Source organism: Callithrix jacchus, chromosome 13 (genome assembly GCF_049354715.1).
Source record: "Callithrix jacchus isolate 240 chromosome 13, calJac240_pri, whole genome shotgun sequence".
Classification (NCBI taxonomy): Eukaryota; Metazoa; Chordata; class Mammalia; order Primates; family Cebidae; genus Callithrix; species Callithrix jacchus.
The window spans coordinates 40050418-40075975 of record NC_133514.1 but is presented as its reverse complement, the minus strand read 5'-3'; the positions used below and the strand labels follow the sequence as shown (position 1 = coordinate 40075975).

General features: G+C 39.0%; 1 protein-coding gene across 11 annotated transcripts in view; it reads right to left on the bottom strand.

Moving 5' to 3' along the window:
- The window catches only part of ADAM32 (ADAM metallopeptidase domain 32), a 181910-nt gene that overhangs the window by 65682 nt on the left and 90670 nt on the right, over positions 1-25558 (bottom strand). For all 11 annotated transcript variants that reach the window (XR_013525624.1, XR_004732787.3, XR_004732786.3 and 8 more), the window contains 2 exons: positions 11107-11199; positions 9585-9783 (listed from right to left, as the gene is read on the bottom strand). Coding sequence is in view for 8 of the 11 variants with exons in the window: in XM_035270328.3 (XP_035126219.3) it covers positions 9585-9783; positions 11107-11199 (292 nt within the window). In the remaining 3 variants the exon portion in view is untranslated. The remainder of the gene's footprint in view (positions 1-9584; positions 9784-11106; positions 11200-25558) is intronic.

Here is a 25558-nt window from a genome sequence, read left to right as displayed (position 1 = left end):
TGGGGTAGTGCAGTGGGACAAACAAAATGGCGATTCCAAACACTCTGGGTGGAGAGGTTCCCTGCAGGCACAGCTGAACCCAGGATGGTGCAGCTCCATGGGGGAGGGGCGTCCACCATTACCAAGGCAATCTGCCCCTACTGAGGTACACGTCCATTGCTGACGCAGCCTGGCATTGCCGAGGCAACGTGCTACAACGGAGAGGCTCCACCCCAGGGCATAGCCCATGGCAGCAGGGCGGAGACAACAGCAGCAGGGTGAACCTCACACCAGCAGGGCAGAGCCTCGGCAGGAAAATAGTGACTAGACTGCCTCTTAGCTGGGCAGGACAGCACTACAGACACTCACGAAGAAAGCCTCAACCCCTCTGAGACACAGCATCTGAGAAAAAAAGTGTTTTTTTATGAGTTCAGCTGCAGCAGAATTAAACATAGCAGCCTACAGCCCTGAATAAACAACAGAGCTCACAGCTCAGCACTTGAGCTCCTATAAAGTACAGACTGTCTCCTCAAGCAGCTTCCTGACCCCTCTATATCCCAAAGACTGACATTTGGCAGGCATCATTCTGGGACAAAGATAGCAGAAAAAGAATCTGGTAGCATCCCTCATTGTTCTGCAGCTGCTGTGGGTGCACCCCAGACAAGCAGGGCCTGGAGTGGACCTCAGCAGTCGTACAGTGCAGGGGCTAGACTGGTAGAAGGAAAACCAAGTAACAGAAATACTTCATCATCAACAATCTGGGCATCCACTCAGAGACCCAATCAAAAAGTCAGCAACTGCACAGACGACAGGTGAATAAATCCACAAAGATGGGAAGAAACCAGCGCAAAAAGGAGGGAAACACCCAAAACCAGAACACCTTGCCTCCTACAAAGAAGCAAAACTCCTCACCAGCAAGGGAAAAAAGCTGGATGGAGAATGACTGTGATGAAATGACAGAATTAGACTTCAGAAGGTAGATAATGAGAAACTTTTGTGAGCGAAAAGAACATGTTTTAAATCAATGCTAAGAAACTGAGAACCTTGAAATAAGATTCAAGGAAATGATAACAAGAATGGATAACTTAGAGAGGAATATGAATGAATCAAAGGAGCTGAAAAACACAATATGAGAACTTCGCGAAGCATGCACAAGTTTCAACAGCCGAATTGACCAAGCAGAAGAAAGAATATCAGAAGTCAAAGATCAACTCAATGAAATAAAACAAGAAACCAAGATCAGAGAAAAAAGCGCAAAAAGGAATGAACAAAGTCTCCAAGAAATGTGGGACTATGTGAAGAGACCTAACCTACATTTGATAGGTGTACCAGAATGTGACGAAGAGAATGAATCCAAGCTGGAAAATACTCTTCAGGACATTATCCAGGAAAATTTCCCCCACCTAGCAAGACAAGTCAACACTCAAATACAGGAAATACAGAGAACACCACAAAGATATTCCGCAAGAAGAGCAACCCCAAGACACATAATCATCAGATTCAACAAGGTTGAAATAAAGAAGAAAATATAAGGGCAGCCAGAGAGAAAGGTCGGGTCACCCACAAAGGGAAGCCCATCAGACTCACAGCAGATCTCTCGGGAGAAACACTACAAGCCAGAAGAGAGTGGGGTCCAATATTCAACATCCTTAAAGAAAAGAACTTTCAACCCAGAATTTCATATCCAGCCAAACTGAGCTTTTCCTTCAGAAGTGAAGGAAAAATAAAATCCTTTGCGAACAAGCAAGTACTCAGAGATTTTGTCACCACCAGGCCTGCTTTACAAGAGCTCCTAAAAGAGGCACTAAAAAGGAACAACCAGTACCAGCCATTCCAAAATCATACTAAATGCTAAAGAGCATCAACATAACGAAGAATCTACATCAACTAACAGTCAAAACAGCCAGCTAGTATCAAAATGACAGTATCAAATTCACACATAACAATATTAACCCTAAATGTAAATGGACTAAATGCACCAATCAAAAGACACAGACTGGCAAATTGGATAAAAAGCCAAAACCCATCAGTGTGCTATATCCAGGAAACCCATCTCACATGCAAGGATACACAAAGGCTGAAAATAAAGGGATGGAGGAAGATTTACCAAGCAAATGGAGAGCAAAAAAAAAAAAAAAAAGCAGGAGTTGCAATTCTCAACTCTGATAAAATAGACTTTAAAGCAACAAAGATCAAAACAGACAAAGAAGGCCATTACATAATGGTCAAAGGATCGATACAACAAGAAGAGCTAACGATCTTAAACATATATGGACCCACTACAGGAGCACTCAGATGCATAAGGCAAGTTCTTAATGACTTACAAAGAGACTTAGACTCCCACACAATAATAGTAGGAGACTTTAAGACTCCATTGTCAATATCAGACTGATCAACCAGACAGAAAATCAACAAGGATATCCGGGGCTTCAACTCAGACCTGGAGCAAGCAAACCTGATAGACATTTACAGAACTCTCCACCCAAAATCCACAAAATAGACATTCTTCTGAGCACCACATCATACCTACTCTAAAATTGACCACATAATTGGAAGTAAAGCACTCCTCAGCAAACGCAACACAACTGAAATCATAACAAACAGTCTCTCAGACCATAGTGCAATCAAGTTAGAACTCAGAATTCAGAAACCGACCCAGAACCACACAGCTTCATGGAAACTGAACAACTGGCTCTTGAATGTTGACTGCATAAACAATGAAATGAAGGCAGAAATAAAGAAGTTCTTCGAAACCAATGAGAACGAAGACACAACATGCCAGAATCTCTGGGACACATTTAAAGCAGTCTCTAGAGAAAAGTATACAGCAATAAGTGCCCATATGAGAAGAGTGGAGAGATCCAAAATTGACACCCTATCATCAAAACTGAAAGAGCTAGAGGAGCAAGATAAAAAAAACTCAAAACCCAGCAGAATAAAAGAAATAACTAAGATCAGAGCAGAACTGAAAAAGATAGAGACACGAAAAACCCTTCAAAAAATCAATAAATCCAAGAGCTGGTTTTTTGAAAAGATCAACAAAATAGACCACTAGCCAGATTGATTAAAAGGAAAAGAGAGAACAACCAAATAGATGCAATAAAAAATGATAAAGGGGAAATCATTACAGATTCCACAGAAATTCAAACCATCATCAGAGAATATTACAAACAACTCTATGCACATAAACTAGTAAACCTGGAAGAAATGGATAAATTCCTGGACTCCTGTGTCCTCCCAAGCCTAAACCAGGAGGAAACTGAAACTATGAATAGACCAATAACAAGGTCAGAAGTCGAGGCAGCAATTAAGAGCCTACCACACAAAAAACAGCCCAGGTCCAGATGGGTTCACAGCCGAATTCTACCAGACACACAGAGCAGAGCTGGTACCATTCCTTCTGAAACTATTCCAAAGATACAAAAAGAGGGAATCATTCCCAAATCATTTTATGAGACCAATATCCTGATACCAAAACCCGGCAGAGACCCAACGAGAAAAGAAAACTTCAGGCCAATATCCATGATGAACATAGATGAAAAATCTTCAATAGAATATTGGCAAGCAGATTGCAACAGCAAATCAAAAAACTTATCCATCATGATCAAGTAGGATTCATGCCGGGGATGCAAGGCTGGTTCCACATACACAAGTCTATAAACATAATTCACCACATAAACAGAACCAAAAACAAAAACCACGATTATCTCAATTGACGCAGAGAAGGCATTTGACAAAATTCAACAGCCCTTTATGCTAAAAACCCTCAATAAACTCGGTATCGATGGAACGTATCTCAAAGTAATAAAAGCTATTTATGACAAACCAACAGCCAATATCATACTGAATGGGCAAAAACTGGAGGCATTCCCTTTGAAATCCGGCACTAGACAAGGATGCCCTCTTTCACCACTCCTATTCAATATAGTACTGGAAGTTCTAGCCAGAGCAATCAGGCAAGAAAAAGAAATAAAGGGTATTCAAATAGGAAAGGTGGAAGCCAAATTGTCTCTACTTGCAGACGACATGATAGTATACCTAGAAGACCTCATCGCCTCAGCCCAAAAACTCCTGAAACTGATAAGCAACTTCAGCAAAGTCTCAGGATATAAAATCAATGTGCAAAAATCACAAGCATTCCTCTACACCAATAACAGACTTAAAGAGAGCCAAATCAAGAACGAACTGCCATTCACAATTGCTACAAAAAGAATAAAATACCTTGGAATACAACTTACAAGGAACATAAAGGACCTCTTCAAGGAAAACTACAAACCACTGCTCAACGAAATCAGAGAGGACACAAACAGATGGAGAAACATTCCATGTTCATGGTTAGGAAGAATTAATATCGTGAAAATGGCTATACTGCCCAAAGTAATTTACAGAATCAACGCTATCCCCATCAAGCTACCATTGACTTTCTTCACAGAACTGGAAAAAACCACCTTGAACTTCATATGGAACCAAAAGAGAGCCTGCATAGCCAAGTCAATTCTAAGCAAAAAGAACACAGCACGGGGCATCACACTACCGGATTTCAAACTATACTACAGGGCTACAGTAATCAAAACAGCATGTACTGGTACCAAAACAGAGTTATAGACCAATGGAACAGAACAGAGGCATTGGAGGCAACACAACATATCTACAACCATACAATCTTTGATAAACCTGACAAAAACAAGCAATGGGGAAAGGATTCCCTGTTTAACAAATGGTGTTGGGAAAACTGGCTAGCCATGTGCAGAAAGCAGAAACTGGACCCCTTCCTGACACCTTACACTAAAATTAACTCCAGATGGATTAAAGACTTAAACATAAGACCTGGCACCATAAAAACCCTAGAAGGAAATCTAGGCAAAACCATTCAGGACATAGGAGTAGGCAAGGACTTCATGAACAAAACACCAAAAGCATTGGCAAAAAAAGCCAAAATAGACAAATGGGACCTAATCAAACTCCACAGCTTCTGCATGGCAGAAGAAACAGTCACTAGAGTGAATCGGCAACCAACAGAATGGGAACAAATTTTTGCAGTTTACCCATCTGACAAAGGGCTGATATCCAGAATTTACAAAGAACTCAAACAGATTTACAGGAAAAAAACAAACAAGCACATTCAAAATTGGGCGAAGGATATGAACAGACACTTTACGAAAGAAGACATATATGAGGCCAACAATCGTATGAAAAAATGCTCATCGTCACTGGTCATCAGAGAGATGCAAATCAAAACCACATTGAGATACCATCTCATGCCAGTTAGAATGGCGATCATTAAAAAATCTGGAGACAACAGATGCTGGAGAGGATGTGGAGAAAAAGGAACACTTTTACACTGTTGGTGGGAGTGTAAATTAGTTCAACCATTGTGGAAGACAGTGTGGCGATTCCTCAAGGCCTTAGAAATAGAAATTCCATTTGACCCAGCAATCCCATTACTGGGTATATATCCAAACGACTATAAATCATTCTACTATAAAAACACATGCACACAAATGTTCACTGCAGCACTCTTTACAATAGCAAAGACCTGGAATCAACCCAAATGCCCATTGATGATAGACTGGATTGGGAAAATGTGGCACATATACATCATGGAATATTATGCAGTAATCAGAAATGATGAGTTCGTGTCGTTTGTAAGGACATGGATGAATCTGGAGAACATCATTCTCAGCAAACTGACACAAGAACAGAAAATGAAAGACCACATATTCTTACTCATAGGAGGGTGATGAAAAATGAGAACACATGAACACAGGGAGGGGAGTACTAAACACTGGGGTCTATTGGGGGAAAAGGGGAGTGCCAGTGGGGGGGAGCTGGGGAGGGATAGCCTGGGGAGAAATGCCAAATGTGGGTGAAGGGGAGAAAGGAAGCAAAACACACTGCCATGTGTGTATCTATGCAACTGTCTTGCATGTTCTGCACATGTACCCCAAAACCTAAAGTGCAATAAAAAAAAACGACTGTGAACAATTATAAGACCCCAAATTGAATAACATTGACATAAGAAAAATTCCAAAAAATATACAAATTACCAACACAGATTTTGGAGGAATTAGAAAATCTGAACATATTAATAATAAATAAGATTAAATCAGTAATCAAAAGCCTTCTAATGAAGAAAAACCCAAGACCTCAGGGCTTCATCTATAAATTCTACCAAAAATTTTATAAAGAATTGCTTTCAATTTTTCTCAGCATTTTCCAAAACTCAAAAAGAAAGACAACTTCCAACTTCATTATATGAAACTAGCATTACCCTAATGAAAGTTAGACAGACATTGCAATAAAATAAAATTGTGGAAAAATATAACTCATGAATATGGATGCCAAAATTACCAATTATGAGGATCTCATAAAAAGATCATACACTATGGTCATGTAGTATTTATCCCTTGGATGCAAAGATAGCTCACAATATAAAAATCAATAAATGTGATATACCACATTAACTGTTGAAGTATAAAATCATAAGATCATCTCAATTCAAACACTTAAAGCATTTGAACAAAATTAAACATCCAATCATAATTTAAAATGCTTGATAAATTAGGTATAAACACGATATACCTCAACATAATAAAGACCATATGTGATGAACAGAAGCTAACATCATACTCCATGGGAACAAGTTGAAAGCTTTTCTTTTAAAATCAGGAATAAAGTAAGGATGCTTACCCTTCCAGGTTTTATTGACCACAGGACTGGAAGTTCTAGCCAGAATATTTGGGCAAAAAATAAAAAAATTAAAAGTCATTAAAGTAGAAGTTAAAAAGTAAAATTATCACTGTTTGCAGTGACCATAATAGAATCCCTAAATGTGCCACCACAGACTAATAAAATTCAGTAAAGTTGTTGGATACAAAATCAACATATAATAATCAGTTGTGTTTCTATAGACTAAAAACAATCTAAAGATAAAATTAAAAAGACAATTTCATACAACATGGACTCCTAAGAATAAAATACACAGGAATATTAACCAAGAAGTGAAAGATGTATACACTGAAAACTATTTTTAAAAAAGATGGTGATAAGTTTCCTCAGTTTTTCATGTTTCTTATTGTATTGCATTGATAACTTCAAATTTGATGGAGCAGTCACCATTTTGAAACTACAGAATGCTTTCACTGATTAAAAAAAATCTTACTCTATGGGTGGGCAAAAGGATGTTAGTAGGGTGGGATGGGATTGTTCTGGCTTTGGTGGGGACACAGCAGTGTACCCTTCAGAGCAAGGGGTCTGGAGCAGCTAAAGCTGTGGTATCTGCAGGAGCAATCAGACTGTTGGGTTTTCAATGGTAAAGGATCCTGGGGTCCTGGTGCTCTTTTTCTCCAACCAGGGAAGTCATGGCCCTAGGCAATTTCATTTGCCACAAAGTCTGGTTTGAGGGCATTCTCTTACTGGTATCTGATGCACAGTGCCCATGCAGTAGCCATGGAGCCAGCATCTGAATCACAAACACACATGAAGGGACTAAAGGGTACAGGGCAGCAGTGACACTGGTGCCCTGGGTGAAGACAGCCCTGCTTCCACATAAGTAGTGATGTTGGAAGTAGAGTGGGTATTTGTGGAGTAGATGGAGAGTCAGGGTCTTAAGCATATGTGGGTGTAGAGCAACAAAAGCTTCCAGGTTCAGTGTGAAGACTCACACATAGCTGCACTATCTCTGAACCTGAGGTGTAAGTGCACACAATCCAGACAGGAGCCATAGCTCCAGGGTCAGGGGTGTGCACAGGATTAGGAGGGGTATTTGCCCAAGTCTCAGAGCTATAAAACAGTAGCTGCTTCTTGGAAGAAAGGCACAGTTGGATCTCATTTTCCATGCAAAGGCAGGGATGACTGTTGGTTACCTCAGTGATAAAAGATGCCACTGTCCTCTACAGAGCAGGCCACTGGAGATGACAATGGCACATGCTGAGTGGCTAATACTGATAGCCCTCTCCCTTTGTTCATAACCATCTCCATATATCTCAGATGTGCTACTCTAATCAGCAATCCTTCTTTACAGTTTTTCTCCATTTTTTTCTCTGCCTTGCTGGTAGAAGGTTTTTGGATGAACCTTGGAGCCTTCACAAGACTATTAAGACTATTATTATTCATAGATAATTGCCTATTTTTGTTTTTTGTGAGGGGATGAAGATAGCCATCTCCTAAAAATCTTCTGCACAACAAAGGAAAAAATCAACAGAGTGAAAAACCAACTTAAAAAATAAGATAAAGTATTTGCAGGTCATATATATATATATAATAAGAAATTTATTTCCAAAGTATATCAGTAACTCATAAAACTCAGTAGCAAAAAAAAAAAAAAGATTAAAAATGGAGAAAAGATTGAATAAACATTTCTCCAAGGAATACATATAATTCATCAAGACATATATGAAAAGATGCTCATCACTAATCACAAAACCACAATGAGATACCACTTCACAACTGTTATAATGATTATTATCAAAGAGATCAAAGATAACAAATGTTGGTGAAGATATGGAGAAAAAAACCCTTGTACACTGTCAGTGGGAATGTAAACTGGTAAAGCTGCTATGGAAAACAGTATGGAATATGCTTATAAATTAAAAGTAGAACTACCTTATGATTCACAAATCCCAAGTGGGTATAGATTCAAAGGAACCGAAGCAATATTGCAAAAGAGACATCTGCACCCCCGTGTTTATTGCTACATTATTCACAATAGCCAAGATTTGGAAACAACCAGGGTCTATTTGGTTGAAAAAGTATAGCACAAATCTTGATGTGATGAAAGTCAGAGTTTTATTTGTGTTCTGAGTGTAAGAGAAGAAAGTTCACTTTTAGCTTAAACAGATAAATGGAATAAAATGTGATATATATAATGTATATGTTTATCTAGATATATATTCAAACACACAAAATGCAGTATTATTCAGGCATAGTAAGGAGGAAAATCCTGCCATTTGCAATAATGTAGATGAACCTAGAGGCCATTATGCTAACTGAAGTAAGCTAAATACAGATAAATACTGCATGATCTCACTTATATATGCAATCTAAAATTGTCAAACTCAAAAACGCAGAGAGTAGAATGATGGTTGCAAGAGGCTGAGGTAAGGGGAGAAATGGGGAAATGCTAGAAAAGGGTACAAAGTTTCAGTTACACAAAATAAATAAGTTCAAGAGATATAATGTACAACAATGTGACTTTAGTAAACAATATTGTATTATATGCTTGAAATCTGCAAAAAGGATAGCTATAAAAATTCTTTTAAAGGATAAAAAAGAAAATGGTAATATGAGATGTTAATCATATATATATATATGTTAATCAGCTTAATTGTGACCAATATTTCACAATGTATACAGTTATAAAAACAACATCATACACCTAAAAATATACCATTTTTATTTGTCAATTATACTTCAATAAAGATGAAAAAATATAAACATTAGAATTAAACAGAAGTATTAGTGTGTATACGTTTACTTATGTATATAATAAAATATATATAAATATAGTCCACATTTTATATATATGAAAAACATTCCCCATTGCCTTGGTAAAGTTAATAAAAATGTTAAGGACTAGCTATTTAGATGTACCAAAATGATATTACCTTTTCCAAATACAGACTCACAACGTGCATCAAGATCATGGCAGTCTCCATCATAACAAATAAATTTACTGTTTTTGCATAAATGTCCATTGATTATAGTTATGTCAGGACCACATTCTGGTGAGCTTCCATTACAATTTTCAGGGATGTCACATTCAGGATGTGCTTTTGGCCTACATTCAACACCTGACTGTAAAATCTAAGAGAAATTAGAATACAAAAAATAAAGCATTAAATATAGGATTACTGTGTTTATCAATATTTACCTCAAAACTGTGTTAATCATTTTCTCTTTAGTCTAAATATTAATGTATATTAATACTTTTTATACAAAACGTACTGCTAATATTAAAATATAAATGGAATGTTATTGACTAAAATAAAAGACTATGTACAAGAAAAACACAAATCTGATGTGATGAAAGTCAAATTTTTATTTGTGTTCTCAATGTAAGAGAAGAAAGTTCACTTTTAGCTTAGAAAATTTATGTCTTTTCAGCAAAAATACTATAATGTAGTCAATTTCCAAATAAAAAACACTTTTTTCAAGCCATAGTTTGTAAGTGTGGAATACTTTAAGATCCTGTGACAAATTGAAACACAAATAACTGCAGAGGGAAAAGAAGTGTGATTAAAAATGCAGTTCAACTATGAGAGTCTTTGCAGAGGAAGGAATCCAACTATAATCTTTCTCTCAAATCATGGATATATGTAGACTCTTTCATACACAGAATTGTGGAAATTTGCAAAAAGAATCTTAAATAAAACATCATCTCATAATTCTTAATTGAACTTCCAGCTGACACTAAAAAGATTACAGAAATAAGAATGCAATCAGATAATAACATCTTAAGAAAATAACATATAAAACTGTGTCAGTCCGGACGGTCAGAAGATAGAATGCATTACAGATAATTGAACAAAGATATTCTCATATGAGAAACTTGTTAATAATATTTTAAAAGAGCCAAAAAGAAGAACAGAAAACAGGAGTCAATGTCTTCATTGTATAAACTAAAACATAGTTTTTAAGTCAAATGATCTTTGAATAATAAGTGCAAAGTTTAAATGTTAATGCTACATGTACCATTTGGAAATTGTTACTTCTAGTGAGTTTCATTCCTTATACAGTTAGGGAAGTCTGCTGTATCTTTCAATTACATATAAGTAGATAGTTATTCACAACCCATAAAACATTTTTATTTATAATAATATAAATATTATATCATGCAAATAAATAATTGTCCCATTCAATGGAGATCTCCTGTATTGAAGAATCCTATATCTCTAAATCAAGGCAATCAAAGCTTAAAAAACAACAGCCTCAGCTTAGTGAAAATATTGACATATAGAACATCTAAGAGAAGTTAACAAAAATCAGAAATCTGGTTCTGAATTTATTATCTTTCTCTTTATCCAAAAAGTAATTTAATTGATTTACAGCTGTAGGTCTAAGTGTTGTAAAGTCTCCTGCACATGATTTGATACATATTTGAAAGATGTTCAAAAACTTAAACCTTACTTGACAGTCTTTGCAGCATAATCCTTTATAACATGTTGCTCCAGCTTTCAGCACACAAGTTTGAGAATCACAACAGCTTTCAGGTCCACATTGCTATGAGTTAGTGAAATGTATAAGTAAAAATACATCATGACAATAGTAAAATCTTTACTAGGAGCTATATTTTGATAGGCTTACTTTTTGAATTTGGAAAACGACATGAATGTTGCTGATAGTTATAGGTTTTAACATCTCTAAACATCTAAAAGACTAATGTAGAACCTTTACTACAGGTTATACGAGAATAACTACTAACCTACTTACCTTCCTCTGGACCATATTCTCTACTTAAAAGACATGGAGAATGTCAGAATGGATAAAAAGCAAGATTCCACTATATGCTGCCTATAAAAATATTCATGTATAAAGACACATATAGACTAAAAATGAAGGCATTAAAAATATGGTATCTGCACATAGAAACACAAAAGAGCAGGAATAGCTATATTTAGATTAGATAAAATCGACTTCAAGTCAAACACTGTAAAAGAAAAAAGGTGGTCCCTATATAATACTAAAGTAGTCCATTAAGCAACAGAACATAATAATTCTAAATATAGTGCATCTAACACCAGTGAACCCAAATATACAAAGCAAACATTAATAGAAATAAAAAGAAAGATATAATACCTTGCAATAATACTTGGATAATTCAACATCTCACTCAGTAATGGAAAGATCACCCAGACCAAAAAAAGAAATCAACAGAGATTTCAGAGTTAAACCACACTCTAGACCAAATGGACGTAATACAACATTTCATCAAACAGCTATAGAATACATATTCTTTTCATTAGCAAGTGAAACATCTAATAGACCAAATGCTAAGCTAAAAAACAGATCTCAACGAATTTTAAAAACAATTAAAATAATATGAAGTATATATTCTGACCATGATAAAATAAAACTAGAAATCAATAACAAGAACTTAGGAAACTACACAAACACATAGAAATTAAACAACATGCTCCTGAATGATCAATTGTCAATGAAGAAATAAAGAATAAAAATGAAAAGTTATTTGAAACAAATGAAAATAGCAACACAGTATAACAAAACCTATGGGATACAGCAAAAGCAATACTAAGATGATAGTTTATAAGAATAAATGCCTACATCAAAAAAGGAAAAAATTGAGGGGGAGGACTCAAGATGGCGCTGTGAGAACAACCCAGGATTGGAGCTCGCGTTGAATCCGCAAACGGTGAGTCAGAGCTGCATTTCCAGACTGATTGTTGTTGCCCACAGAACGGGGAAACTCCCAAGTATAAAAAAGACATGGGACGCCAGGCAGTAGGTCTGCCTGGCGAAGCCGGCAGCTGGGGTGGCGGCGACCGGCCCTACCCAGCAATCCCCACAGGGCGCGCTTGTCCGGGTGCCCTGTTGAACCGGCAACCTGAGACTTGAGAGGGCTGGACTTGAGACTGAACGAGACTTGGACAGTAGGCCAGCCCAGGGGATTGCAGGAACAGATTGTTTGGGATACCCAGTGGGACGAACAAAACCGCGATTTCAAACTATCCGAGGCAGACGGTCCGAGATGCTCTGTGAGGGAGGAGCGTCCACCACTACCGATGCAACCCGCCCCAACTGAGATACACGCCCACGCTGATGCAGCCAGCCGTTGCCGAGGCAACCCGTCCCTACTGAGATACACGCCCACTGCTGACGCAGCCTGCTGTTTCTGAGGCAACATGCTACAATGAAGAGACTCCGACGCAGGGCATGGTGAAGAGCACAGCAGAGCCTGCAGGAACAGGGTGAATCACACAACAGCAGGGCGGAGACTCAGCAGCCAAACAGTTGCTAGTCTGCCTTCTAGCTGGGCAGGACACCTCATCGAACATCCAAAAATAAAGCCCAAACCCCTCAACACAGAGCATTTGAGAAAAAAAAAAGGGGGGGTTATTTAATGAGCTCTGTTGCAGCAGAATCAAACATAGTAGCCTAACAGCCCTGAATGAACAACAGAGCTCACAGCTCAGCAATTAAGCCCATATAAAGTACAAACTGTCTCCTCAAGAAGCTCCCTGACCCCTCTATATCCAAAAGACTGACATTAGGCAGGCATCATCCTGGGACAAAGATAGCAGAAAAAGAAACTGGTAGCATCCCTCACTGTGCCACAGCTGCTAGAGGTGCACCCCAGACAAGCAGGGTCTGGAGCGGACCTCAGCAGTCGTACAGCGAAGGGTCTAGACTGATAGAAGGAAAACCAAGCAACAGAAATACTTCATCATCAACATTCTGGGTGTCCACTCAGAGACCCAATCGAAGAGTCAGCAACTACGCAGACGACCAGCGGACAAATCCACAAAGATGGGAAGAAACCAGCGCAAAAAGGAGGAAAACACCCAAAACCAGAACACCTCGCCTCCTAGAAAGGACCAAAACTCCTCACCAGCAAGGGAACTAAGCTGGACGGAGAATGACTGCGACGAAATGACGGAATTAGACTTCAGAAGATGGATAATGAGAAACTTTTGTGAGCTAAAAGATCATGTATTAAATCAATGCAAAGAAACTAAGAACCTTGAAAAAAGATTTAAAAAAAGATTCGAGGAAATGATAACAAGAATGGATAACTTAGAGAGGAATATGAATGAATTAAAAGAGCTGAAAAACACAATACGAGAACTTCGTGAAGCAAACACAAGTTTCAATAGCCGAATTGACCAAGCAGAAGAAAGAATATCTGAAGTCGAAGACCAACTCAATGAAATAAAACGAGAAACCAAGATTAGAGAAAAAAGCGCAAAAAGGAATGAACAAAGTCTCCAAGAAATGTGGGACTATCTGAAAAGACCTAACCTGCATTTGATAGGTGTACCAGAAGGGGACGAAGAGAATGAATCCAAGCTGGAAAATACTCTTCAGGACATCATCCAGGAAAATTTCCCCCACCTAGCAAGACAGGCCAACACTCAATTGCAGGAAATACAGAGAACACCACAAAGATATTCCGCAAGAAGAGCAACCCCAAGGCACATAATCGTCAGATTCAACAGGGTTGAAATAAAGGAGAAAATACTAAGGGCAGCCAGAGAGAAAGGTCGGGTCACCCACAAAGGGAAGCCCATTAGACTCACAGCAGATCTCTCGGCAGAAACACTACAAGCCAGAAGAGAGTGGGGGCCAATATTCAACATTCTTAAAGAAAAGAACTTTCAACCCAGAATTTCATATCCAGCCAAACTGAGCTTCAGAAGTGAAGGAAAAATAAAATCCTTTGCGAACAAGCAAGTACTTAGAGATTTTGTCACCACCAGGCCTGCTTTACAAGAGCTCCTAAAAGAGGCACTAAACATAGAAAGGATCAACCAGTACCAGCCATTCCAAAATCACACTGAATGCTAAAGAGCTTCAACATAATGAAGAATCTACAACAACTAACAGGCAAAACAGCCACTTAGCATCAAAATGGCAGTATCAAATTCACACATAACAATATTAACCCTAAATGTAAATGGACTAAATGCACCAATCAAAAGACACAGACTGGCAAATTGGATAAAAATCCAAAACCCATCAGTGTGCCGTATCCAGGAAACCCACCTCACATGCAAGGATACACAAAAGCTCAAAATAAAGGGATGGAGGAAGATTTACCAAGCTAATGGAAAGCAAAAAAAAGCAGGAGTTGCAATTCTCATCTCTGATAAAATAGACTTTAAAGCAACAAAAGAGACAAAGAAGGCCATTACATAATAGTAAAAGGATCGATACAACAAGAAGAGCTAACAATCCTAAACATATACGGACCCAATACAGGAGCACCCAGATACATAAGGCAAGTTCTTAATGACTTACAAAGAGACTTAGACTCCCACACAATAATAGTGGGAGACTTTAACACTCCACTGTCAATACTAGACAGATCAACCAGACAGAAAATCAACAAGGATATCCAGGGCTTGAACTCAGACCAGGAGCAAGCAAACCTGATAGACATTTACAGAACTCTCCACCCCAAATCCACAGAATACACATTCTTCTCAGCACCACATCACACCTACTCTAAAATTGACCACATAATTGGAAGTAAAGCACTGCTCAACAAATGCAAAACAACTGAAATCATAACAAACAGTCTCTCAGACCATAGTGCAATCAAGTTAGAACTCAGAATTCAGAAACCGACCCAGAACCGCACAGCTTCATGGAAACTGAACAACTGGCTCTTGAATCTTGACTGGGTAAACAACGAAATGAAGGCAGAAATAAAGAAGTTCTTCGAAACCAATGAGAACGAAGACACAATGTGCCAGAACCTCTGGGACACATTTAAAGCAGTCTCTAGAGGAAAGTATATAGCAATAAGTGCCCATATTAGGAGAATGGAGAGATCCAAAATTGACACCCTATCGTCAAAATTGAAAGAGCTAGAGGACCAAGATCAAAAAAACTCAAAACCCAGCAGAAGACAAGAAATAACTAAGATCAGAGCAGAACTGAAGGAGATTGAGACACGAAAAACCCTTCAAAAAATCAATAAATCCAAGAGCTGGTTTTTTGAAAAGATCAACAAAATAGACAGACCACTAGCCAGATTGATTAAAAAGAAAAGAGAGAACAACCAAATAGATGCAATAAAAAATGATAAAGGGGAAATCACCACAGATTCCACAGAAATTCAAACCATCATCAGAGAATATTACAAACAACTCTGTGCGCATAAACTAGTAAACCTGGAAGAAATGGATAAATTCCTGGACTCCTTTGTCCTCCCAAGCCTAAACCAGGAGGAAGCTGAAACTATGAATAGACCAATAACAAGGTCTGAAGTTGAGGCAGCAATTAACAGCCTACCACACAAAAAAAGCCCAGGTCCAGACGGGTTCACAGCCGAATTCTACCAGACACACAAGGAGGAGCTGGTACCATTCCTTAAAAAACTATTTTAAACAATCCAAAAAGAGGGAATCCTTTCCAAATCATTTTATGAGACCAACATCATCCTGATACCAAAACCCGGCAGAGACCCAACGAGAAAAGAAAACTTCAGGCCAATATCCATGATAAACATAGATGCAAAAATCTTCAATAAAATATTGGCAAGCCGATTGCAACAGCAAATCAAAAAACCTATTCATCATGATCAAGTAGGATTCATCCCGGGGATGCAAGGCTGGTTCAACATACACAAGTAGATAAACGTAATTCACCACATAAACAGAACCAAAAACACAAACCACATGATTATCTCAATTGATGCAGAGAAGGCATTTGACAAAATTCAACAGCCCTTTATGCTAAAAACCCTCAATAAACTCAGTATCGATGGAACGTATCTCAAAGTAATAAAAGCTATTTATGACAAACCAACAGCCAATATCATACAGAATGGGCAAAAACTGGAAGCATTCCCTTTAAAATCTGGCACTAGACAAGGATGCCCTCTCTCACCACTCCTATTCAATATAGTACTGGAAGTTCTAGCCAGAGCAATCAGGCAAGAAAAAGAAATAAAGGGTATTCAAATAGGAAAGGTGGAAGCCAAATTGTCTCTATTTGCAGACGACATGATAGTATACCTAGAAGACCCCATCACCTCAGCCCAAAAACTCCTGAAACTAATAAGCAACTTCAGCAAAGTCTCAGGATATAAAATCAATGTGCAAAAATCACAAGCATTCGTCTACACCAATAACAGACTTAAAGAAAGCCAAATCAAGAGCGAACTGCCATTTGCAATTGCTACAAAAAGAATAAAATACCTTGGAATACAACTCACAAGGAACGTAAGAGACCTCTTCAAGGAGAACTACAAACCACTGCTCAACGAAATCAGAGAGGACACAAATAGATGGAGAAACATTCCATGTTCATGGTTAGGAAGAACTAATATCGTGAAAATGGCTATACTGCCCAAAGTAATTTACAGAATCAACGCTATCCCCATCAAGCTACCATTGACTTTCTTCACAGAACTGGAAAAAACCACCATGAACTTCATAGGGAACCAAAAGAGAGCCCGCATAGCCAAGTCAATTCTAAGCAAAAAGAACACAGCGGGGGCCATCACACTACCGGATTTCAAACTATACTACAAGGCTACAGTAATCAAAACAGCATGGTACTGGTACCAAAACAGAGATATAGACCAATGGAACAAAACAGAGGCACCGGAGGCAACACAACATACATACAACTATACAATCTTTGATAAACCTGACAAAAACAAGCAATGGGGAAAGGATTCCATGTTTAACAAATGGTGTTGGGAAAACTGGCTAGCCATGTGCAGAAAGCAGAAACTGGACCCCTTCCTGACACCTTACACTAAAATTAACTCCAGATGGATTAAAGACTTAAACATAAGACCTGGCACCATAAAAACCCTAGAAGGAAATCTAGGCAAAACCATCCAGGACATAGGAGTAGGCAAGGACTTCATGACCAAAACACCAAAAGCATTGGCAACAAAAGCCAAAATAGACAAATGGGACCTAATGAAACTCCACAGCTTCTGCACGGCAAAAGAAACAGTCACTAGAGTGGATCGGCAACCAACAGAATGGGAAAAAATTTTCGCAGTCTACCCATCTGACAAAGGGCTGATATCCAGAATTTACAAAGAACTCAAACAGATTTACAGGAAGAAAACAAACAAGCCCATTCAAAAGTGGGCAAAGGACATGAACAGATACTTTACAAAAGAAGATATATATGAGGCCAACAATTGTATGAAAAAATGCTCATCGTCACTGGTCATGAGAGAGATGCAAATCAAAACCACATTGAGATACCATCTCACGCCAGTTAGAATGGCGATCAGTAAAAAATCTGGAGACAACAGATGCTGGAGAGGATGTGGAGAAAAAGGAACACTTTTACACTGTTGGTGGGAGTGTAAATTAGTTCAACCATTGTGGAAGACAGTGTGGCGATTCCTCAAGGCCTTAGAAATAGAAATTCCATTTGACCCAGCAATCCCATTACTGGGTATATATCCAAAAGACTATAAATCGTTCTACTATAAGGACACATGTACACGAATGTTCATTGCAGCACTGTTTACAATAGCAAAGACCTGGAATCAACCCAAATGCCCATTGATGATAGACTGGATTGGAAAAATGTGGCACATATACACCATGGAATATTATGCAGCAATCAGAAATGATGAGTTTGTGTCGTTTGTAGGGACATGGATGAATCTGGAGAACATCATCCTCAGCAATCTGACACAAGAACAGAAAATGAAACACTGCATATTCTCACTCATGGGTGGGTGATGAAAAATGAGAACACATGGACATAGAAAGGGGAGTACTAAACACTGGGGTCTATTGGGGGGAAAAGGGGAGGGCCAGTGGGAGGGGGAGGTGGGGAGGGATAGCCTGGGGAGAAATGCCAAATGTGGGTGAAGGGGAGAAGAAAAGCAAAGCACATTGCCATGTGTGTACCTACGCAACTGTCTTGCATGCTCTGCTCATGTACCCCAAAACCTATAATCCAATAAAAAATTAAAAAAAAAAAAAAAGGAAAAAATTTTGAAATTAGCAACCTAATGATACATCTCAAGGAACTAGAAAAGCAAGAAGAAACCAAACTTAAAATTAGTGGAACAAAAGAAATAATATAGATCAGAGAATAAATAAGTATAAGGGACTCTAAGTGCATGTTGAATAAAAACAAAACCCATGCATCTGCTGTCTTCAAGAGATCCATCTTATATGTAACAAAATGAATAGGCTCATATGAAAGGGTTAGAGAAAGATTTATCATGCAAATGGAAAATAAAACAGAGCAGAAGTCAATATTTTCATATCAGATAATACAAACTTTGAATCAACCACAGTAATAATAGATAAATAATGACATTACATAAAGAGCTCAATTGAACAAGAAGAGTTAATGGTACCAAATATATATGCACTGAACACTGTAGAACCTAGATTCTAACTACTTCCAGACCTACAAAAACACTTAGTCACATAATAATGGTGGAGAACTTTAATACCCCACTGACAGTGTTAGACAGACCACCCAAGGCAGAAAACTAAAAAAGAAATTCTGAACGTAATTCGACACTTGACCAATTGAACCTAATACACACAGAGTACTCCACATGTTCAACTACAGAATATACATATTTCCTATCCATGCACAGAACATACTCTAAGATCAACCACATGCTTGGCCATAAAGCAAACCTAAATAAATTCAAAAAATTGGAATTATGCCAATCACTCAGATCAGTGAAAAAAAATAGAAATCAATACCAAGAAGATATCTCAAAACCACACAATTACATGGAAATTAAACAACTTGCTTTTTAACGACTTCATATTGTTCAAAGAGACACCAAAGAGGGTGAAAAAGAAAGTCTTGAATTGCCGACACCAACTATCCCCCATCCCCTAGCAGCAGCTTCACAGTGCAGAGAATCTGTATGATGAAGGGAGGAGAGCACTGTGATTGTGAGGCTTTGCATTGAATTCAGTGTTGCTCTGTCACAGTAAAGTAGAACCAGGCTATACTCAGCTGACCCCTGTCCCTAGAAGCAGCATACAAGCCAGCCCTAGCCAGAGGGGAATCATCCATCTGATCAGTCAGAGCTTGAGTTCCAGCAAGCCTCACCACCATGGGCTGGAATACTCTGGGGCCCTAAGTGAACTATGACACAAGGACTGCAATGCCTAGAAAAGTCCTAGTAGTGGTCTGGGCTCTAAGCCAGTGGGCTGTAGGGGAAAGTGACCTGTAGAGATACCAGCCAGGGATACTAAGGGAGTGCTTGTGCCATCCTTCCCCTAACCTCAGGCAGCAGAGTGCACAGCTCCAATAAGACGCCCTCCTTCTGGATGAGAGAAAAGAGAAGAGTAAAGAAGACTTTGTCTTACATCTTAGATACCAGCTCAGCCACAATAAGATAGGGCACTGATCAGGGTTGTGAAGTCCCCATTCCAGGTCCTAGTTCCCAGACATTTCTAGACACACCCTGGGCCAGAATGGAACCTGCTTCCTTGAATGGAGCAACCTAGTCAAGGAAGGATCAATCGTATACTGACTAAGCAGCCCTTCGGCCCTAAAGAATGAACAGTGATACCCAGGTAGTATGCTGTAGGCCTTGTCATTCTGGCTTCAGGTACAAGCTCAATCACAGTGAGATAGAGTACAAAGAGGGCTCCTGGCTTCCCTGATTCCAGGCTTTAGCTGTTAGATAGCATTTCTGGACCTGCCCTGGGAAAGAGGAGAGCCCATGCCCTAAAGAGTGAGTCCCAGGCCTTGCATACCCACAACAAGCTGACTAAAGAGTCATTGGACCTAAACTGAACATCGGCAGTGGCCTGGCATTACTCCCTGTGGGCCTGTGGTGGTAGAGGCCACAGAGTGAGGCTCCTCAGCCTATGGAAAGGAGAGGAAGAGTGGGAAGGACTGTGTCAAGTGGTTTGAATGCCAGACCATCCACAGTAGAATAGAACACAAGGTATATCTCTAACATTTCTGACTCTAATCCCTAGCTCCAGGATGGCATCTCTGCACCTGCCCAGGGGCTGTGATAACTTGCACCCTAAAGGGAAGGACACAAGCCTGGTTGGCTTTGCCTCTTGCTGACTGTAGAGCCACAGGGCCTTGAATGAACATAGGCAGTAGTCAGGTAGTGGTTACAGCAAGCCTTTGGGTGAGACCCAGTGCCATGCTAACTTCAGGTTTGATCCAGCACAATCTAAGTGGTGGTGGCACCAGGAGTGTGTCTCTCCAATCCCAGCTCCAGACAACACAGAGAGAAAGAGAGATTCCATTTGTTTGGGAGAAAAAAAAGAAAACAAGTATCTCTGCCTGGTAATCCAGAGAATTCTTCCAGATGGTTTCCAAGCCCATCAAGACAGTACCTCTAAGAATCTGCAAAAAATATACATTACAGAGGTTGGGGTAACCCCTAATGAAAATATGGCTTAAAACACACACCCAAGTCCTATTGAATACTCTGGAAAGCCTTCTAAAGGAGGATGAATACAAAAAAGCCAAGATGGCAAAGTCTATAATAAATACCTAACTCTTCAATGCCCAGAAACCAAAGAGCATCCACAAACATCAAGACCATCCAAGAATATATGATTTCACCAAATGAACTAAATAAGACATCAAGGACCAATCCTGGAGAAACAGATATGTGACCCTTCAGACAGAGAATTCAACCTAGCTATTTTGAGGAAACTCAAAGAAATTCAAGAGAACACAGAGTAGGAATTCAAAATTCTATTAGATAAACTTTTAAAGTAAATTATTTTAAAAATCGAGCAGAAATTATGCAGTAGAAGGATGCAACTGACATACTGAAGAATGCATCAGAGTCTCTTAATAGCAGAATTGACCAAACAGAAGAAAGAATTGGTTAGCTTGAAGACAGGCTATTTGAAAATCCACAGAAGAGACAAACAAAAAAATAAAAAAGAATGAAGCATATCTACAAGATCTACAAAAAAGCCTCAAAGGGCCAATCTAGGAGTTATTGCCCTTAAAGAGAGGTAGACAAAGAGATGGGGGTAGGAAGTTTTTTCAAAAAGATAACAGAGAACTACCCAAACCTAGAGAAAGATATCAATATCTAAGTACAAGAAGGTTATAGAACACCAAGCAGATTTAACCCAAAGAAAACTACCTCAAAGCATTTAATAATCAAACTCCAAAATGTTTAACATAAAAAATCCTAAAAGCAGCAAGAGAAAAGAAACAAATGATATACTATGGAGATTTAATATATCTGGCAACAGACTTTTCAGAGGAAACCTCACAGATCAGGAGAGAGTGGCATGACATTTAAAAGTGCTGGAGGAAAAATTGCCTTAAGATAACATTCCTGGTAAAAAATATTCTTTAAACATAATGGAAAAATACTTTCCCAGAGAAATAAAAGCTGAGGGATTTCATTAACACTGGATCTGTCCTATAAGAAATGCAAAAGATAATTATTTAATCAGAAAGAAAAGGACATTAATGAGCAATAATAAATCATCTGAAGGTAGAAAACTCACTGGTAAGAGCACCTACGAAGAAAAACACAGGATGGCTGAATACAAACAGCTCTGGAGTGCAGTTCCCAGTGAGAAAAATGCAGAGGGTGAGTGAACACTGCATTTCCAAATAAGTTATTACTTCCCACAGACCAGGAGATTCCCAAGCTGAAAAGCACCAAGAGTTCCCAGCATGGCTGTTTCAGCCAGTGCAGCGGGTCTCCTCATGAAAACTCACAGAAATCTGGGCGGCAGTTTCAACTAGCTCCTGGAATGTCCGAGAGACAAAGCTGCCTATTCAACTGGAAAAAAGGGGGCTAAAACAGGGAGCCAGGTGATCTGGCTAAGCAGGACCCACCCCCACAAAGACTGGCAATCTGAAATGCTCTGGATTGAGAGATTTGCAGCAAGTGCAGCTGGACCCAGGACAGTCCAGCTCTGTTGGGGGAAGGGCATCCACCTTTACCAAGGCAGTCTGCCACTACCAAGGCAGTCCACCATTACCAAGGCAGTCTGCCATTACAGAGGCTGTCTGCCATTACTAAGGCAGACTGCCATTACCAAGGCAGTTTTAACTATACCTCTATAAACAAAACCCAAGGAGGTGCACAGCAGCTGGGCAGAGCCCATGGCAGCTCAGCAACACCTCTGCTGGTGGACTGTGACTAGGCTACCTCATTGCTGGGCAGGGCAGCTCTGAAAAAAAGGCAGCAGCATGTCAGAAATTTATAAATAAAGCCCCAGCATCCCAGGACAGAGCACCTGGGAAAAAAAGGCAGTTATGAGTTCCACTACAGCACACATAAATGTACCTGCCCAGCAGCTCTAAACAGAAAAAAGAAGCTCACAGCTGAGCACTTGAGCTCCTAGAAGAAACAGACTGGCTCCTCAAGCAGCTCCCTGTTGTCCATATATCCAAAGAGTCACCTCATAAAGGAGAGCTCAGACTGACATCTGACAGGTATCCTTCTGGGACAAAGATAACAGGAGAAGAAACACAGCAACCCTTACTGTTCTGCAGCCACTGCAGGTGAGCCCCAGGCAAGCAGGATCTGGAGTGGATCTACAGCAGTCCTACAGCAGAGGGACCTAACTGTTAGAAGGAGAACTAAAAAACAAAAAGAAATAACTTCAACATCAACAAAACGAATGTCCACTCAGAGACCCCATCTGAAATTCACAAGATACAAAGACCACAGGTAGATAAATCCAAAAAGACGGGAAGAAGCCAGCACTAAAAGGATGAAAACACCCAAAATCAGAACACCTCTCCTCCTCCAAGGGATCACAACTCATCATCACCAAAAAAACAAAGCTGGACGGAGAATGAGTCTGTTGAATTGACAGAAACAGGCTTCAGAAGATGGGTAACAACAAACATCTATGAGCTAAAAAAACATGTTCTAACTCAATGCAAAGAAACTGAGAACCTTGAAAAAAGGTTTGATGAAATGCTAATGAGAATAAACAACTTAGAGAAGAATATAAATGATTTAATGGAGCTGAAAAACACAACGAGAGAACTTCGTGAGGCATACGCAAGTTTCAATAGCCGAATTGACCAAGCAGAAGAAATGATATCAGAAATCGAAGATCAACTCAATGAAATAAAATGATAAAGCAAGATTGGAGAAAAAGAGTGAAAAGAAATAAACAAAGCATCCAAGAAATATGGGATTATGTGAACAGACCTAATCTGCATTTGATGGATATATCTAAATGTGACAGAGAGAATAAATCCAAGCTGGAAAACATCCTTCAGGATATTATTCAGGAGAACTCCCCCAACCTAGCAAGCCAGACAGATACAAAGAACCAGGAAATACAAAGAACAACACAAAGATATTCCTCAAGAAAAGCAACCCCAAGGCACATAATCTTCAGATTCACCAGGGTTGAAATGAAGGAGAAAATGCTAAGGGCAGCCAAAGAGAAAGGTTGGGTTACGCACAAAGGAAAGCCCATCAGACTCACAGCAGGTCTCTCGGCAAAAAATCTACAAGCCAGAAGAGAGTGGGGGCCAATATTCAACATCCTTAAAGAAAAGAACTTTCAATCTAGAATTTCATATCCAGGCAGTCATAAATGAAGAAGAAATAAAAATCTTTATGAACAAGCAATTGCTTAGAGATTTCGTCAACACCAGGCCTGCCTTAAAAGAGCTCCTGAAAAAAGCACTAAACATAGAAAGGAACAACCAGTACCAGCTACTCCAAAAACATACCAAATGGCAAAGAGCATTGGCACAATGCAGAAACTGCATAAACTAATGGGAAAAACAACCAGCTAGCATCAAAATGGCAGGATCAAATTCACACATAACAATATTAACCCTAAATGTAAATGGGCTAAATGCCCCAATAAAAAGACACAGACTGGAAAACTGAATAAAAAGGCAAAACCCATCAGCGTGCTGTATCCAGGAAACCCATCTCACATGCAAGGGCACATACAGGCTCGAAATAAAGGCATGGAAGAAGATTTACCAAGCAAATGGAGAGCAAAAAAAAGCAGGAGTTGCAATCCTAGTCTCTGATAAAATAGACTTTAAACCAACAAAGATCAAAAGAGACAAAGAAGGGCATTACATAATGGTAAAAGGATCAATGCAACAAGAAGAGCTAACGATCCCAAATATATATGCACCCAATAGAGGAGCATCCAGGTACATAAAGCAAGTTCTTAATGACTTACAAAGAGACTAAGACGCCCACACAATCATAGTGGGAGATTTTCACACTCCACTGTCAATATTAGGCAGATCAATGAGACAGAAATTAACAAGGATATCCAGGACTTGAACTCAGATCTGAACCAAGCAAACTTAATAGACATCTAAAGAACTCTCTCCACCCCAAATTCACAGAATATACATTCTTCTCAGCACCGCATTACACCTACTCTAAAATTGACCACATGATTGGAAGAAAATCACTCCTCAGAAAATGCAAAAGAATGGAAATCATAACAACCAATCTCTCAGACAACAGTACAATCAAATTAGAACTCAGGATTAAGAAACTCACTCAGAACTGTATAACTTCATGGAAACTGAACAACTGGCTCTTGAATGTTGACTGGATAAACAATGAAATGAAGGCAGAAATAAAGATGTTCTTTGAAACCAATGAGAACGAAGACACAACGTACCAGAATCTCTGGGACACATTTAAAGTAGTGTCTAGAGGAAAATTTATACCAATAAATGCCCACATAAGAATCAAGGAAAGATCTAAAATTGACACCCTATCATCAAAATTGAAAGAGACAGAGGAGAAAGATCAAAAAAACTCAAAAGCTAGCAGAGGACAAGAAATAACTAAGATCAGAGCAGAACTGAAGGAAATAGAAACACAAAAAAAAACCTTCAAAATATCAATATATCCAGGAGCTGGTTTTTCAAAAGGATCAACAAAATGGACAGACTGCTAGCCAGATTAATAAAGAAGAAA